Raw genomic sequence first — 15,057 nt, 5'->3', positions numbered from 1 at the left:
AGGTCTCTAGAAACTTTCCCACTGTCTGGAAGTTAAGCAGCTCCCTTCAAAATAAACTAAGGGACCTGCGAGATGGCTCAGTAGGTAAGACATCAAACCTGACGACCTGAGTTCCATCCCCGGGACTCACATAATAGAAGGGGAGGACTGAGTCCCCAGGGTTGACCTCTGGCTTCCAGATGCACAAGACGGAGAAAATACTTGAAGTGGGTGGCATTGTCCTAGATCTGTCAGGTGACTGCATGGCTGCGTTCCCTTGTCAAAGCCAAGAGAACCATGTTTTCAAACTGAATTTTCCTGAATGTATAATAAGGAATGATTTGAAAAGTGGCCTGGCTGGATGCTTGTGGTGTGGCTGTTGCTGGGAGCTGGGGCTGAATAGAATTGCACTGTGCATGCGTGTCTATGTAGGTTGGTACCACGTCTTGGCGATTGTGTGCAGTGCTGGGAAAACATTCTCTCTACCGTGCTGACTTCACTTTCTCTGGGTGCGCACCGGCTGTGGGGGTCTGATTTCTTTTCTCAAGGAACCTCCATACTGATTTCCACAATGACTGTGCTGACTCGGGCTCCCCTTCTCCCCATACCTTGGCCAGCGTTGCTGTCAGTTGTAGTTAGTTTCAGCTATCAGCTTGACATGGCCCAGAAGCATCTGGGAAGAGGGACCCTCAGCTGATGAACTGCTTCCATCAGATTGGCCTGCGGCCACAATTGCAAAGTGTTTCCTTAATTGCTGATTGACGTGGGAGGGCCCTTTCCACTGTGGGTGGTACCATCCCCTAGTCAGGTGGTCATAAGACGGGTAGCCCAGCAAGCCATGGAGAGTAAGCAGTGCTCCCTCGTTGTCTCTGCTTCAGTTCCTGCCCTTGGCTGCCCTCCACGATGGGCTCGAACATGGAAGCCAAATGAACTGGTTCCTCCCCATGTTGCTTTTAGTCAGAGTTCAGTCACAGCAATAGAAGCTAACCAGAATACCATCTTTTATCTTTTTTTAAGAGTCAAATAGCTCATCTGGTAAGAAGGAGTAAAAAAGAAATCTGTGTGTGTGTGTGTTACACACGTGCACATTTCCAGTTGTGTGTTTGTTATACACATGCACATGTTCAGTTGTGGGTGTATGTGTTGCACACATGCACATGTCTAGGTGTGTGTATGTGTATTGCACATGTGCACATGCTCAGTTATGTGTATGTGTATTGAATGTGTGCACATGTACAGTTGTGTGCATATGTCTTACATACAGGCACATGTCCAGGCACCTGTGTGTGTATTGTACACATGCACTTGTCCGGGTGTGTGTGGGGGTACACATGCATGTGTGGAAGTCAGAGGTCAGCCTTGGGTGTCATTCCTCAGGCACCACCCACCTTTTATTTTTTGACAGGGTTTCTCACTGGCCTGGAGCTCACCTATCTGCCTGCCAGTCAAACCCACACATCCTCTTGTCCCCGACTCCCAGCACAAGAGCTACAAGCACACATCCTCATGTCTAGCCTTCAGCACGAATTCTGGGGAGTCAAACTCAGATCCCATGCTCGCATGGCAAATATTGAACTGACTGAGCCTTCTCCCCTGCACCAAAAGGAAACTCATAAATCTTCTCTCTCCTTGTGACTGACTGCACTGCGGTGGTCAAAAGGCCATTGACACGAGAATTCCCTCGCAGGCTTGATCTTTTGCAGAAATGAGAAGAGGCCAGAGTTACTCGACTTGCAATTATCCTCTAGACAAGAGTCCCGACCGCTGGGCACCCAGCGTCTCAATGGCTGCTACAATGTCTGTCTTGTGTTATTGGAATCTGTGGGAAGTTTCACTAATGTGTTCAACGCCTGTGCCCCAGCCGGCTGTCGGAAGCAGCCTGTATTCCAGGACCGTGACGATGGCCCCCTCAACACTGGTTCATCTTCCTGGCTTTCCCAGGACGCCCTTGAATTCCACTGCTGTCTCTCCACGGCAGTTGGCTGTAAACACCAACAAGTTCCTCCTTTGATTTGTAATTGCCATAGTCAGCCCTGCTCGTCCCTTGACCCTTTCTCCTTGAAGAAAATGAGTCCCGCCCCTCAGAAACTCTCTTGGTTTGGATCCCTATTGCTGCCTTAGGGTGTCAATGAGGTGTTCCCCCAAACTGCAGGCGACTGTATTATTGGATGAAGTGAGTGACATGTATTTACACGGAACCCCTGCGGGCGCAGGTTCTCCCCAATGACTTTCATCTGGCGAATGGCTTCACAACAGGTCTGGGCTCTCAGCCGGCTCTCAGTAGCGGGGTTTAACTCTTTTATCATTGAGCTCTTTCTGTCCAGCCTCTTTCTCTGCCACATCCTCGGCTTTCAGGACTCTCTGTGATCCATTCTTGCTCAGTTTGAGCTCATCACCCATTCCTATCTCAGATTCTTGCACCATGTCCATCACTCCTGAGGTTCCCCACCCACAAACCTCATCTTGCTCATAGCAACCATTCCTACTGCAGCGGGGAGCTGTCTCACTGTGATCTTATTTGCATTTTCCCGAGGACTGGGATATTGATTTCTTTCTTTTCTCTATCTGCTGGCCACTTTTATTTCTTCTTTTGGTAAATGTCAATTTAGGTCTGTCGCCCATGATTTAATCAGGGTACTTGGGTCTCTGGCTGTTGGGCTGTTTGAGTTTCTGGAGACTGTTTCTTGACATTAACCATCAAATAGAAAGATGTTTTATTACATTTATTTCTACATTAGCGTGTGTGCTAGATTAAGCAAGTGGAGGAAAAGGGGGAGTTGGTTCTTTCCTTCCACCATGTGAGTGTTAGAGAGCAGAGTTTGGGTTATGAGACTTGGCGGCAGACACCTTTATCCACTGAGCTGTCTTGCTGGCCCCAACACTGGGATTTGATATGCCAGCCAGCGAATGCTGTTTCCCAAAGCCCCGAGGCCTAGCCCTCCCTCAACACCCTTATCATAGAAAGCAGTGGGACAATATTCCCATGTGACTTCAGGGTGCCCCAATGAACTGATTCTAAGCACTAGAAAAGACCTCTGAATCCATACAACCTCCACTCATACCCGATCAGGTCTTGCCTCGTGCAATGTTCATGCAAACACCTTGGCTTCAGAAACAGGTGACTACAGCCCTGTCCTGTGTGATGTGAAAGTGGCCTGGGGTGGACACCTTGCTGTCTTCCCATGTCCCTCCCCCTTCCCCCCCTCTGACCACCTGGTAGCCCCCACACTGACAGTACCTGAAGTTAAGGAAGGCGCAATACAGGAAGAGGCGGTTGCTCTCATTGGTGGCATCGACATACTGCTTATGAGTCTGAAATGAAAGGAAATGGACACATCTGTGACACAGCAGGAGAGGCCAACGTCCCGGAGTGGGAACAGGATTCCTCGCGGGGGCTGAGACAGTGACTCACCAAGTGAAAGCATTTGCCATGCGGGACCTGACAACTCGATCTCAACCCCTAAGCCCAAATGAAAAACCAGATGTGGTGGTGCGCATCTGTAACCCTGGGGTCCCTGTGGCAAGACGAGGACAAGAGAGGTGAAAGCTGTGAGCCAGCTAGCCTGGGTACATGGCACAGTTCCTAAATAAGAGAGAGCCTGCCGCGACAAGGCGGAAGGCGAGAACTCTGACTCCCGAACGCCATCGCTGCCCTTCACACCTGTGCCATGGCACGCACATGCTAGCATCAACACGCACAGGTGTCAAAGGGTTTTTAATTAGTGCCGTTCTTTAAAAAGGTTTTCCAAACTTTAACATGTGCGTGCGCACGCATATATGCGTCTGTGCATACACACGTGAGAGTGCGGTGCCCGCGGAGGTCAGAAGCGGGCACTGGATCCCCTAGAGCTAGCTATAGGCGGTTGTGAGCCACGTGAGCCACGGGCGCTGGGAACGGAACTTGGATCTGCTGCAAGAACAGCACCAGCATCTCTCCAGCCGCATTAAAAAAGCTGTTCTTGCCGGGCGTTGGTGGCGCACGCCTTTAATCCCAGCACTCGGGAGGCAGAGGCAGGCGGATCTCTGTGAGTTTGAGGACAACCTGGTCTACAGAGTGAGTTCCAGGACAGCCTCCAAAACAATACAGAGAAACCCTGACTCGAAAAACCAAAAAAAAAAAAAAAAAAAGCTGTTTTTGTTTTTTTTTTTAATTTCCCCAAAGATCTCTCACATCCTGAGCATCCAGGGTGCCTGGGACAAAACTGGAGACACCAAGAGACCAGAATGAACTAATTCTAACTACACTCCTCAAGGACTTCCCCAGATCAGCACCCGCAGACTGCCAGCTCTCTTATCAGTTCATAAACAGCCTGCACGGGTGAGGGAGACAACCAGGGCGCTATTGAGTTCCCGGGTATGAAGAAGGACGAACTCTGGGGAACGGCATGGGAACCTGGAATTAGAACCACTTGCCTCAGAAGGCAAAAGAAGGGTTTTTCTGCCATCCCTCTTCCTAGATACCACACATCTATAAGGCACTCAGAGAGAAGGTTTAACACAAGGAACCCAGAGTGCTCCATGCCTGCATCCATGCAGCATTCGACAGCTTCTGGTTACCCAGTGATGGAGAAGCAGGAGGAGGCAGAGCCTGCACAAGAGCCCGCGGAGGGCAGATGACAAAGTGACACTGAGCCGGAAGTTAGAAAGGACAACCTCGGTGACAGCTGGGTCAGGAGAGGACAAGTCTCTGCTGGAATAGGACCCCCTGTTTGATATCTCTCCTGGACTCAAACTGCACAGAAATGTCTAAGAGGTACATCTCTGTGTCACTCGGGTCATTTAGAAGTATTTAAAGCAAGCAGGTGGCCAAAGGAAGCCAGCCCCAGGCCCCATGACACAAGAGATATGGACTCTAGGGGAGCAGTCGGAAGACTGTCTTCTCATGGGTGGTTTACTTCTGCCCCTTCCGCCCCGGAGACCAGAGTCTAAATCATCCTTCAAAGGAAAAAGTGCAGCTGGCCAGTGTGAAAAAAAAAAACAACAAAAACCCAAGTGTGTGTGGTCCATAAGGGAGCGGTAGACTAGCCTTCTTGGGTCTGGGGCCAAGGTCACAGCCCTGACTAGGAATTCCCTGCCCAGCTGGTCCTCAGGCTCTGTCCCAGGCTCAACAATTGAGCTGGGAAAAGTGAGTTGCTTGGAACTTTTTAAAAAAGGAAGCCTTGCCATTTCCAGAGAGATTCTAGCATATGGGAATGCGGCTGTGCCAAAGAAAAGGTGAGTCACCTCAAGCAGCCCACGTTCTACTTGCAGAGGACCGTGGGAGGCCAACAGCTCATCCAAGTCCCAGTTGCCCGGGACCGGAGAGAAAAAAAACATGTCCGCAGGTCAGCAGGATGCTGGGCATCCGGAAGGGCCTGCCAGGGTCTCTGTGAAGATCCTAGCAGAGAACTCCGGGACCATCCCACACAAGCCCGATTGTCTCCCCCTCCTCCCACCACACCTGCTGTGTGTCCAGAGCTACTCAGAGGCTGCAGAATAGCTCCTGCAATTCCTCAGGCTCCCTCCACCTCTGGAGAGAGCCTCCCAGTGGGATTAGCCGACCAATTACTCACCCCCTGCTGCTTATAGGTAAAGTGTGGTCTTCTGAGCATGAAAGGGAAGGAAATATATCTGAGAAGTTCCCTTAACACCCCTTGTTCGGACATGTGTTTGCTTTATGTTTTAGTGTGTAGCTTTACCGATAAAGAAATTGGGAGACACTTCCTTATCGCTGTACCCAAGCAGAAGGCAGATGGCACCATCACCATGGTCCTTGATTCTGACCCTCAGCAAGGCACAGACCAAAATAGCCGCATCCCAGCATAGAACCAGACACCGGCAGAGCCTAGCGGTGGGCCCACTCTGCTCTTGCTGTTTCTTTACTCCCTACAGGCTTTTCCCCAGCAACTCAGGCCCAGCTCTGAATGACAAAGGGTCTCACAAGACAGAGGCTGGATGGTCTCTGGTTTCGGAGAATCTTCTGATAGCCCTTCATAGCCCAGGAAAGCCCTGGTATGGAAACTGAGGACAGGCCACTGGGATGGGCCACCCTGACAGTAGGAGGGAAAGGTCAAGCTAGGCAACACCCAGAAGCCTGAGCCATCGGCCAACAGTTTAATAATTAATATGTCTGTGTGCTCATTTGCGCTGAAGGGCGGCGGGACTGGCGGGGCAGAAATTCAGATTGCAACACCCTGTCTGCGCCTTGTACTCAATGGCTCTGTCCGTTCCAAACCCACCATCTGCGTGTCTGCTGCCTGATTTGGGGCTCTCTTGTCCCAAGCAGAGAAGTAGGAAGAGACCCCCTACTCCCACCTTGGGAAGTCAAGGACCCCCACAGACCAAGCACTACACTCTGGGACATCAACTCCATAACCAGGGTGCACATATGTCTCATACACTTGGTGACAGCATGCATTTCCCCTTAGCAACATGTCACGTGTGGGCCTCGGTCCTACAGAAGGGCCACCCTCACCTCTTGACACACATCTTTGCTTCAGGTGCAGCTTCCTGTGACTGCGTCAACACAGCATCACTGCCATGGGACCACGCCACAAGGAATGCACCAGGTCAGAGAGAACAAGACCAGCCTCTGTTCCAGAGGGCCTAGAAATGGACGTCTGCATAACACAGAATTCAGGTTTCAACCTCCTCGTGGCCAGTGTGGGACTTTGGGGTCTGAAGACAACCCATCCCTTCAGCATGAGGTAAATTGTAAACCATGTCCCTCCAGGGCTTCCCCAGATCAGCACCCGCAGACTGCCAGCTCTCTTATCAGTTCATAAACAGCCTGCACGGGTAAGGGAGACAACCAGGGTGCTACTGAGTTCCTGGGTATGAAGAAGGATGAACTCTGGGGAATGGCATGGGAACCTGGAATTAGAACTACTTGCCTCAGAAGGCAACAGAAGGGTTTTTCTGCCATCCCTTTTCCTAGGTACCACACATCTATAAGGCACTCAGGGAGAAGGTTTAACATAAGGAGCCAGAGTGCCCCGTGCCTGCATCCATGCAGCATTCGACAGCTTCTGGTTACCCAGTGATGGAGATGCAGGGGGAGGCAGATTGTGCACAAGAGCCCGTAGAGGCTGGTCAAGATGGAGCCAGACGCTGGGCAGGACGACCCTGGTGAGAGCCGGGCCAGGTGAGGATGTGTCTCTAATGGACCAGGATCCCTGTCCTTGAACTTTCCTCTGGACCCAAAGTAACCTTCTACCATCCCGAGTAGGCCAGACCCATAGTCTGGTCTGGGACACAGGGAGGGGTCCTGTCCAGGGTAGAGGACATCTGAAGATGCCTCTGGGGACAGGTTGCATCCTCTACAGTGGCTCCAATCCATCTCCCTCAGGCCTCCCTCTTTCACACCTAACCCTCCCATTTTCCAATGGGCGGTGCCCACTTTCGTACTGGCCACACCCCTTCTTATCTGGCGTACAGGTGTGTGGTCTGAAGGAGACCAGTCTATGTGGGTGCTTCCTGCGGTCGCACACATGCTACCATCCCACCTCGTTCAGCTGCCACGCGGCCACCGGGCCCCCCGCAGCTCAGGCGGCCGCCCGCTGACCCCCCACAGCCATTCCTGCTCTTGCTCCCCATCCTCCCACCTCCGGCCTCGTCCTTTTCACCGCACGAACCCAGTCCCGTCCACACGCACGCAGGGCCCGATGGGAAAGAGGAACCTCGCACGCCTGAGGGATGAAGGCCACCCTCCCTCTTCTCTGCACACTCTTGTGTCTGATAAAGCCCACCCTTTCCCAAGGTGTCAAAGCCTCAGAGCAGGCTCCACCCTCAAAACCACCCCGTTCCATACAGTGCCCATCACCAGATAGGCGTGTTGTACACACAGAGACTTATGAGAACCAACGGTTACTCTCCTCGCTGTGGGCGCCCATGAGAACCACAGCCATGCCATGTGATCTGTCCGTGACACAGTTACAGAACAATAGACGGATGGGAAGGTGACTTGGGTATAGGTTAGGACAGTGAAATGAGGAGGGGCCCTCAGAAGATCATCTGTCTTCTCAGGTGACTCCAGCTATCCATGGTGACATCTGATCAGTATCCATTTCCCAATTCTTGCTGACAGAACCAGTTTTTCTCAGGATGGCAGTGTGACCCTGAGTCTGTCTATCTAGCACTTACTACCTCATCCTACATTGCAGGGGGCAGAGGGTCAATCTTCCCTAACTCACTAACAAACGCACTCATATACTCATACTATGCTCACATCTGGCCTTGCTGGCACTCCTATATACTCTGGCCTGCTCCTTCCTCCTCTCAGACACCAGCCTGGACCCCTAAGGGACAGAGTCAAGTGTAGGTCAGACCCATAGGATGGGGCTGTGTGGAGCTCCTGCACATCAAGACCTAACACCCTTACAAACCCACAGCCCATTGCACAAACGCTACCTGCTGGCTGGCTGCCTTTTGTTCAAGGACTGTGTGCGTTGATAGTTGTTTTTCTCAAGATGATAGTTAGAATTACCCAAGATGCAGAAAGTCCTCTTTCTGACGCCATGCTGCTGCAATACGAGGAGAGATGACGTGGAGCCCGGACCACGAACCCCACCCGTCCTATCTGGACTCTCCATCTCATCTTCCTCATCCATCCTGCCCTGGGAATCTGCTGCTGAGCATCATGAAGATGGTCTTTGATAGACCTGAGCCTGTCACTCAAACTGTGCTGGTTTATCCCCCTCCCCACACGTGTGTGCCATGTGTGTGCATGTGTATGCCTGCATGCACACGGAAGTACAAAGTCAACCTCAAGTGTCACTTCGCAATAGCTATCCATCTTGTTTTAGTCTTGTTTGTTTGGTTGGTTTGGTTTTCAAGACAGGGTTTCTCTGTAGCTTTTGGAAGCTGTCTTGGAACTCACTCTGTAGACCAGGCTGGCCTCGAACTCACAGAGATCCACCTGCCTCTGCCTCCCGAGTGCTGGGATCAAAGGCATGGGCTACCACTTCCTGGCTTGCTATGGTCTTTCATTGACCCGAGGGTCAACCAGTTCATCTAGGCTGGCTAATGAACCTCAGGGATCTCTCTGACCCCTCGTGTCCATGGAGAGAATGGTGCTGGCTTACAAGGTTTTGGAACCCCCACCTCTCCTGCAGCTGATCCTGTGGCTGTCGATGGTGGATTGTGGTGACTGTGCACCCTCAAATATGCCACATGAAGATGCTCTTGCCCACAAGAAAGGAGCTGTTTACTTAGAAAAGAAAGCAAATATTTGATGGGCTGTAGTGGTACCTATTTCTGTGCAGCGTGTGTGTGTGTGTGTGTGTGTGTGTGTGTGTGTGTGTGTGTATGTGTGTGTTCCCATGGGTGTGCCTGTGTGTATACATATAGAGGCCAGAGGCCAGGCTTGGGTATCATTTCTCAGCTGTCGTCCACCTTGTTCCTTTGAGATAAGGACTCTCATTAGCCTGGAGCTCACTGAGGAGGCTAGGCTGTCTGGCCAGAGAGCATCAGGACCTGCCTGTTTCTGCTGGAATGACAGGTAGGTGCCACAGTGCCTGACTTTTTAAGGTGGGTGCTGGGAATTGAACTCATTGTCCTCCTTGCTCGGCCAGTGCTTTCCCAACAAAGCTACCTCCAGGTTTTGTCCTTGTTTGTCCCTTATTTCCCCATCTGCTACTCCATTTTACAAGCTTGCCAACATTACAGATCAATCCCAATTTCTCTGGGCCCCAAGTACACACACACACACACACAGGCATGAGTGTGCACATTGTTTAAGAAAATAGACCACTTGCTTCTGGGATCCTCCCCCCTGATGAAGGGCTAACAGTTAAAAAGGTGCATGGGGACTCCCTTACAAACACAAGGAGAAAGGTATAATTTTCCTCACTAATTAACAAGGGACTAGCAGAGATGACTGGCACTTCCAGGAAGAAGTCTCATAGCAGGTGAGGCTGTAGGAACTACTGAAGCAAATTTGCTTAATAGCCACAAACCATTCAGAACTGGCCGACATCCACAGGGAAGGAATCAAAGGGTCTGTGCCAGACAACATTTACACTTCAGTGGGAAGAATGAGGTCTTGAAGCCTTGTCAGTATGCAAGTTGCTGTGCTGTTTAGGTGCACAGGGGCCTGGGGGGTGGGGGTGGGGACAACGGAGCAGGATAGAACCAGGAGAAGCCAGGTAACACCAGGTAGGGCCCAGACGAACATGCTGTGTATCTTTCTGCATCACAAATTAATCACACACACTCACATACACACACACACAGAGAGAGAGAGAGAGAGAGAGAGAGAGAGAGAGAGAGAGAGAGAGATCTTCAGAAATAAAATGCAATCTTGATGGGTCAGAAATGGGATAGAGAACAGTGAAGAGGGTAGCTATAATGGTGTCTGGGTAGTGGTTGACAGAGAACAGTTACCCAACCCATCATGGCAAGGCAGTTTGGGAATCTTGCTCCTAGAAGCAATGAATCCATCAGGATGGTGGATTCATCAGGGTGGTGGACAGCCTGATGAGCAGGAGCAGGTGGAGAAGGGAGGTCGCTGGCGAGGGGACTCACTGACAGCCAATTTTTAGCAGAGAGAATTTCCAGATGGTATAGGGTAGACATGGCAGATTCCTGCTGAGTCCCTGGTGCTGAGAATTGGAAGAGTAGCTGCCCGGAGGGCATGGCCCCAAGACCCCACAGCAGCTGCTACCTGTTCTCAACACGGTGATGATCAAATGCCCAGTGAGTAGTCAAGGAAGCTATGGTGGGCCTGGAAAGAACCGCCCACCAGGCAGGACAGCCTGAGGCACACCAACAGGAAAACTGCACGCTTACAGTGTGGTGGGCGGACCGCTTCGAAGACTCTCGTCTTGCCTGACTTCGCAGGCAGCAGGTAGCGTAACAAAACAATGCCCAGGCAGAGAGCATAGCAGCTCAATCCCAGAATGCTCTAGAAAAATTGCTTGCAGCAGCAGTACAGAGGCTGTGGGCCACATTGGGATAAGTGTGGGAGCAGGAAATGGGGATGGTTTAAAAGGAGGCTAGAGGATTTTGGGTAAGAGGCACACATTGCCTGGTCTTCCTAGCAGTGATGGTCTGCAGCCCAGATAGAGCGGACTTTAAATATGTGTGGCTTCTGCTTGTTTTCCGTACCTCAGTAATTCTGTCTTTTGGTTTATGCTCACGTGCTTTGGGGGATGCTGACAAAGCAGCCCTGGGGCCTGCAGGTCAGCACAGAGGAGGGCTGAGCTGGCGAGGGTCGGCAGGAACTAACGGTGCATGGAGACCGGTGTACAGAAGCTCATAGGAGACTGGAGAGGGACAGACTAAGTCTTCATACTGGCACACACTGGTACATCCGGTGGTGCTGGCGAGCAGGCAGGGATGCTCTGCAGAGCAGTGTGACACATTCCAGCAAAACCAAACCCCTGCGCAGTCGCCGCAGCCCTTGACCTGGATCCGCAAGCAGGGACGAATGCAGAGATTCATGGCTGCCCCGGGTGCTCAGGGCAAGTGGAGTTGTGAGACCAGCCCTTCACAAGACATTTACACCATCTCCTCAGATGCCAGACTTAGGTAACATCGCAGGAGGAGAAGGGCAGGGAGCATGTAAGAGCCAGAAGATAGGGTGCAGGTGTGGAAACGGCGTCCTCTAGATTCTACAGCCGTGGTGTGATTGTGGATCTCCAATTGCAGTCATTTGTTCTGAGCCGCAGAGAGCAACTACAGTCAGCCTACAGTCGGTCGGGGATGCGAGGAGAGCTTATGGGACCTTACCTCCTATGGCTGAACTATTGGCCATTGACGGATCCTGGGGGGGAGGTCATCATCTTCACTTGCGTGCCCACTATCGAGCCCGCTGGGCTCCAACAGATAGTTCCAAACCAGTGGCCACAGCTTAAACTCAGTGGGTCACAAAACACATAGGTATGAAAGGGAGAAAGGCTTGTAGGTAACAGTGCAGGGAGACGGGGACTGTAAGATTTGGGGGTTGGGGGTGAGGGAAACAGAGTGGCCAGCATGCACTATACGCTTATGTGAAACTGTCCGAGGGCAAATTTAATTCATAGAGAAAGAAATACATTAAAAACCGAATCCACTCCTAATTGCGACCTGTGCTCCCTCTCCCAAACCAAGCTGCCTTAAGTCACGTCTCAGCGAGACCCACTCTGGACTGGCCGCAGACACCTCCCACTGTGGGGGGTAGGTCTGCGTTCCATGTCCCTGAAAAAAGGTGATGCTCTATTTACTCACTTTAACGATGACTAAAATTCAGAAAAACAGCCCTATTTATGGGGTTGCCATGGGGTTATGGCTGATTGCTTCTGGGACATCACCTGTTTCTCCCAGGGCACAAAAACCACTCCAGGTCCTTACCAAAGCACCACGGCGCTCCGTGGAAAAGCTTTTACTTAGAGGCGTATTTCCCTGTTCAGCAGAGCACTTTAGCAGAATTAAACAGTCTGAACAAAGGAACACATCTGAACAAAAGAGAAAAAAAAAAAGCACTCATCACTGGCAATGGCCCAGACAGCGGAGTCCCCAGATAGGCTCAGGGAAAGTCGAGGAACAAGAGCCTCGCGTTTCCCTGGGCTCAGTTAGCATCATCTCCACCTGGCCTTCTGGAAGAGAAGACTCAACCCCACAAAAGGAAACCAGAAAAAGGGAAATGACTCCGGGGCTGCTAGGCAGATCTAACAGAGCATAGCAGTGGTATTGTTCGTTGGGAAATGACCATAGGGCCAGTGGCACCGGCCTCTGGCCTCCAGTATGATATGGCAGGGTGCCAGCCTCATGATCCAAACTGTGACCTGGGATAAACTGGGGGGGCAGGTGTCTCAGAGCCCTGTCCTGTTGTACAAGGCAATTCTTGCCCCACACTTAGACATCAGAGAGCTTCCTGTCCAGACACAGGCGATGAGTGAGGGACGGGACTGAGGAAGAAGATGTCAACACGCCCAAGAAGCAAGGAACAAAGAGCCTGGAAACTTCCAAGGATGCAAGTTAACTGAGCCTCCTAGCCACGGCTGCCCACCAAGTATGCCTTGAAGGAGGCTGTGCAGATGATAATGGTGATTTCCACTGAGAAGATGGGGACATCTGCTCTCTAAGGGTCACCAGTGGGCAGCAAGCCCATTGTTCCGGCTAGGACATGCCAAATCCCCAGCTTCCTGCACATAGCTCTGGAACCTTGTGTCTCCAACACATTTTCCAACACTTTGTAGATAGAATAGTTTTGCTCAGTTCCACAGGGACAAAGCCAGCTGAGGCAGAGCACAGCCCATTTCCTTGACCACCCAGGATGACACTCAGGCATCCCAAGCAATCATCCCCTATTCAGGCTGAGTGACCGGATCTGTACCTGGTAACAGACCGCACCCCAGCCCACCAGGCTCCAGTCACAGACCTGACTGTGGGTGCCTTGGGGACCCTCACTAATGCCATCAGGATGGCTAGTCCTGCCAGGTGGCTTGATTCTTTGTCCATCTGCCATCCAAGCAACGATATCCCTGTGAGGCTGGTCCCAGGATCACCACCCCATCCTGCACCACTCTGACACCCTTCTGCCATACCCAGGCAAACAGCACACAGTCACCATGCTTGTGAGAGCTAGCCAGAGACACCTGTAGCCCTGCCAACTGCCTGTCAGAGGGGACCGTTTCTGATCTATGCGGTCATTTGGTGTAGACTCGATACAGACCAGAACACTATACTCTGCGCATATCATTCTGGCAAGGTTTGGGCTGATGTTGCTAAAATGAGAGGGAAGCAGACATTTGGGATGGGATTAGCTCGTCAATATGAAGCAAACACGGGCGCTGCACATCTGAAGGAAAAGAGACTGGGTGGATCAGACTCGAGAGAGGAGCCCAGAGCAGTTGTTAAGGTCACTTGTGGCATCAAGGCCCCCATGACCTACTTCCTCTGGGAAGCTAGCCACATAGCCCCAGTCCTGCTGCTGGTACTTGGTGTGACCATCCCACAGCCTTGGGCTCAAACAATGACAAAGGCCCCACCCAACTAGGAGGGAAGCTGATGCCAGAGACCAGGGCATTGTGGCTTGCCTTGGTAAGCTCCTGGGTCATTGCCTCCCTGGTCCTTATCCCCGACTTGGTCCTCATGCCTGGTCTGTCTTCTTGTCCCCTCCCTTCTCCCTCCTTCTCCAGTTTTCACCCTGAGCATGCGGAAAAGCCAGTCCCATGTAAAGCTGACACCTGGGATTGTTACAGGGGAAGACACGGTGAGGGCCGGTCCTGCCCACAAACAAGGGGCAGTTTCTCGGCAGACGAGTCCTTTAGCGTAACTATAAAAAGCGGCTGGCTCTGCAACCTATGACCATTGTGGGACAAATGGCAGATCTGAATGTTGGCTGAAATGGAGCCACCATCTGAGTGGATCCTCACCCTGTCCTTTAAGGACACTCAAGTCACAGCCAGACAGACCTGCATATCACCCATACGCCCTACTCTTCCTAGAGACTGTGTGTTCATGCCAGAGAGGTGGGTAGCCCTTCTGCACATTGGTAGCCCGAGTGTGTAGGACCCACAGAGGACCTGTGGGTTCATTCCCACCACCCGCAGAATGGGCAGGGCAGAAATGAACTTGGGGGGGGTGACCGGGGGCTGCCAGCCATCACCCTTTCAGAGACACTGCTGCTGAGCTGACTGAGCCCACATCCTTCCTCAGTGATCTGCACCAAGTGGGCAGGCTTTATGGGTAACAGGTAGATACATCTGTCATGACCCAAACTAAGCATGCCTTTGATGACATGTGACCCCACCCCAACCACGGGATGCTTCAGTCCACATGGGAGGGACCCATCATGTGGGAGGCCCAGGAACCTCACTCAGCACAGATTCATCGACGCCTGTGAGGGCCTAATCACCCATCCCACCAGGCTCAGCTTAAAAACAAAACAAACAAACCAAGAAAACAAACAAACAAAAAACATGTTCAGGAGGTCAAGCCCACGTAAGTTCCCATTCTGTAGCTATGCACACAAGTCAACTCCATCCGGAGAACATGCAGGGCTGGCCTTATAACCCTCAAGGCCATTCAGCTGAATGGAGTTCTCTACTCATTCCCTTGCTTGTTCCTGCAACCCTTCTTGCTCACTCTGCTCTGAGGGCCCCCCTGTGTCTGTGC

At 51.8% G+C, this 15,057-nt stretch overlaps 1 protein-coding gene across 2 annotated transcripts in view; it reads right to left on the bottom strand.

Moving 5' to 3' along the window:
- Adgrd1 (adhesion G protein-coupled receptor D1) overlaps window positions 1-15,057 on the bottom strand; it is a 109,546-nt gene that overhangs the window by 36,486 nt on the left and 58,003 nt on the right. For both annotated transcript variants that reach the window (XM_021233321.2, XM_005080588.4), the window contains one exon: window positions 3,218-3,291. In XM_021233321.2, the coding sequence (XP_021088980.1) occupies window positions 3,218-3,291 (74 nt within the window). The remainder of the gene's footprint in view (window positions 1-3,217; window positions 3,292-15,057) is intronic.

This window comes from Mesocricetus auratus, unplaced genomic scaffold, assembly GCF_017639785.1.
Source record: "Mesocricetus auratus isolate SY011 unplaced genomic scaffold, BCM_Maur_2.0 Super-Scaffold_100025, whole genome shotgun sequence".
Lineage (NCBI taxonomy): Eukaryota > Metazoa > Chordata > Mammalia > Rodentia > Cricetidae > Mesocricetus > Mesocricetus auratus.
The sequence above is the reverse complement of the archived record's forward strand: the minus strand, read 5'-3'. Positions and strand labels throughout refer to the sequence as shown.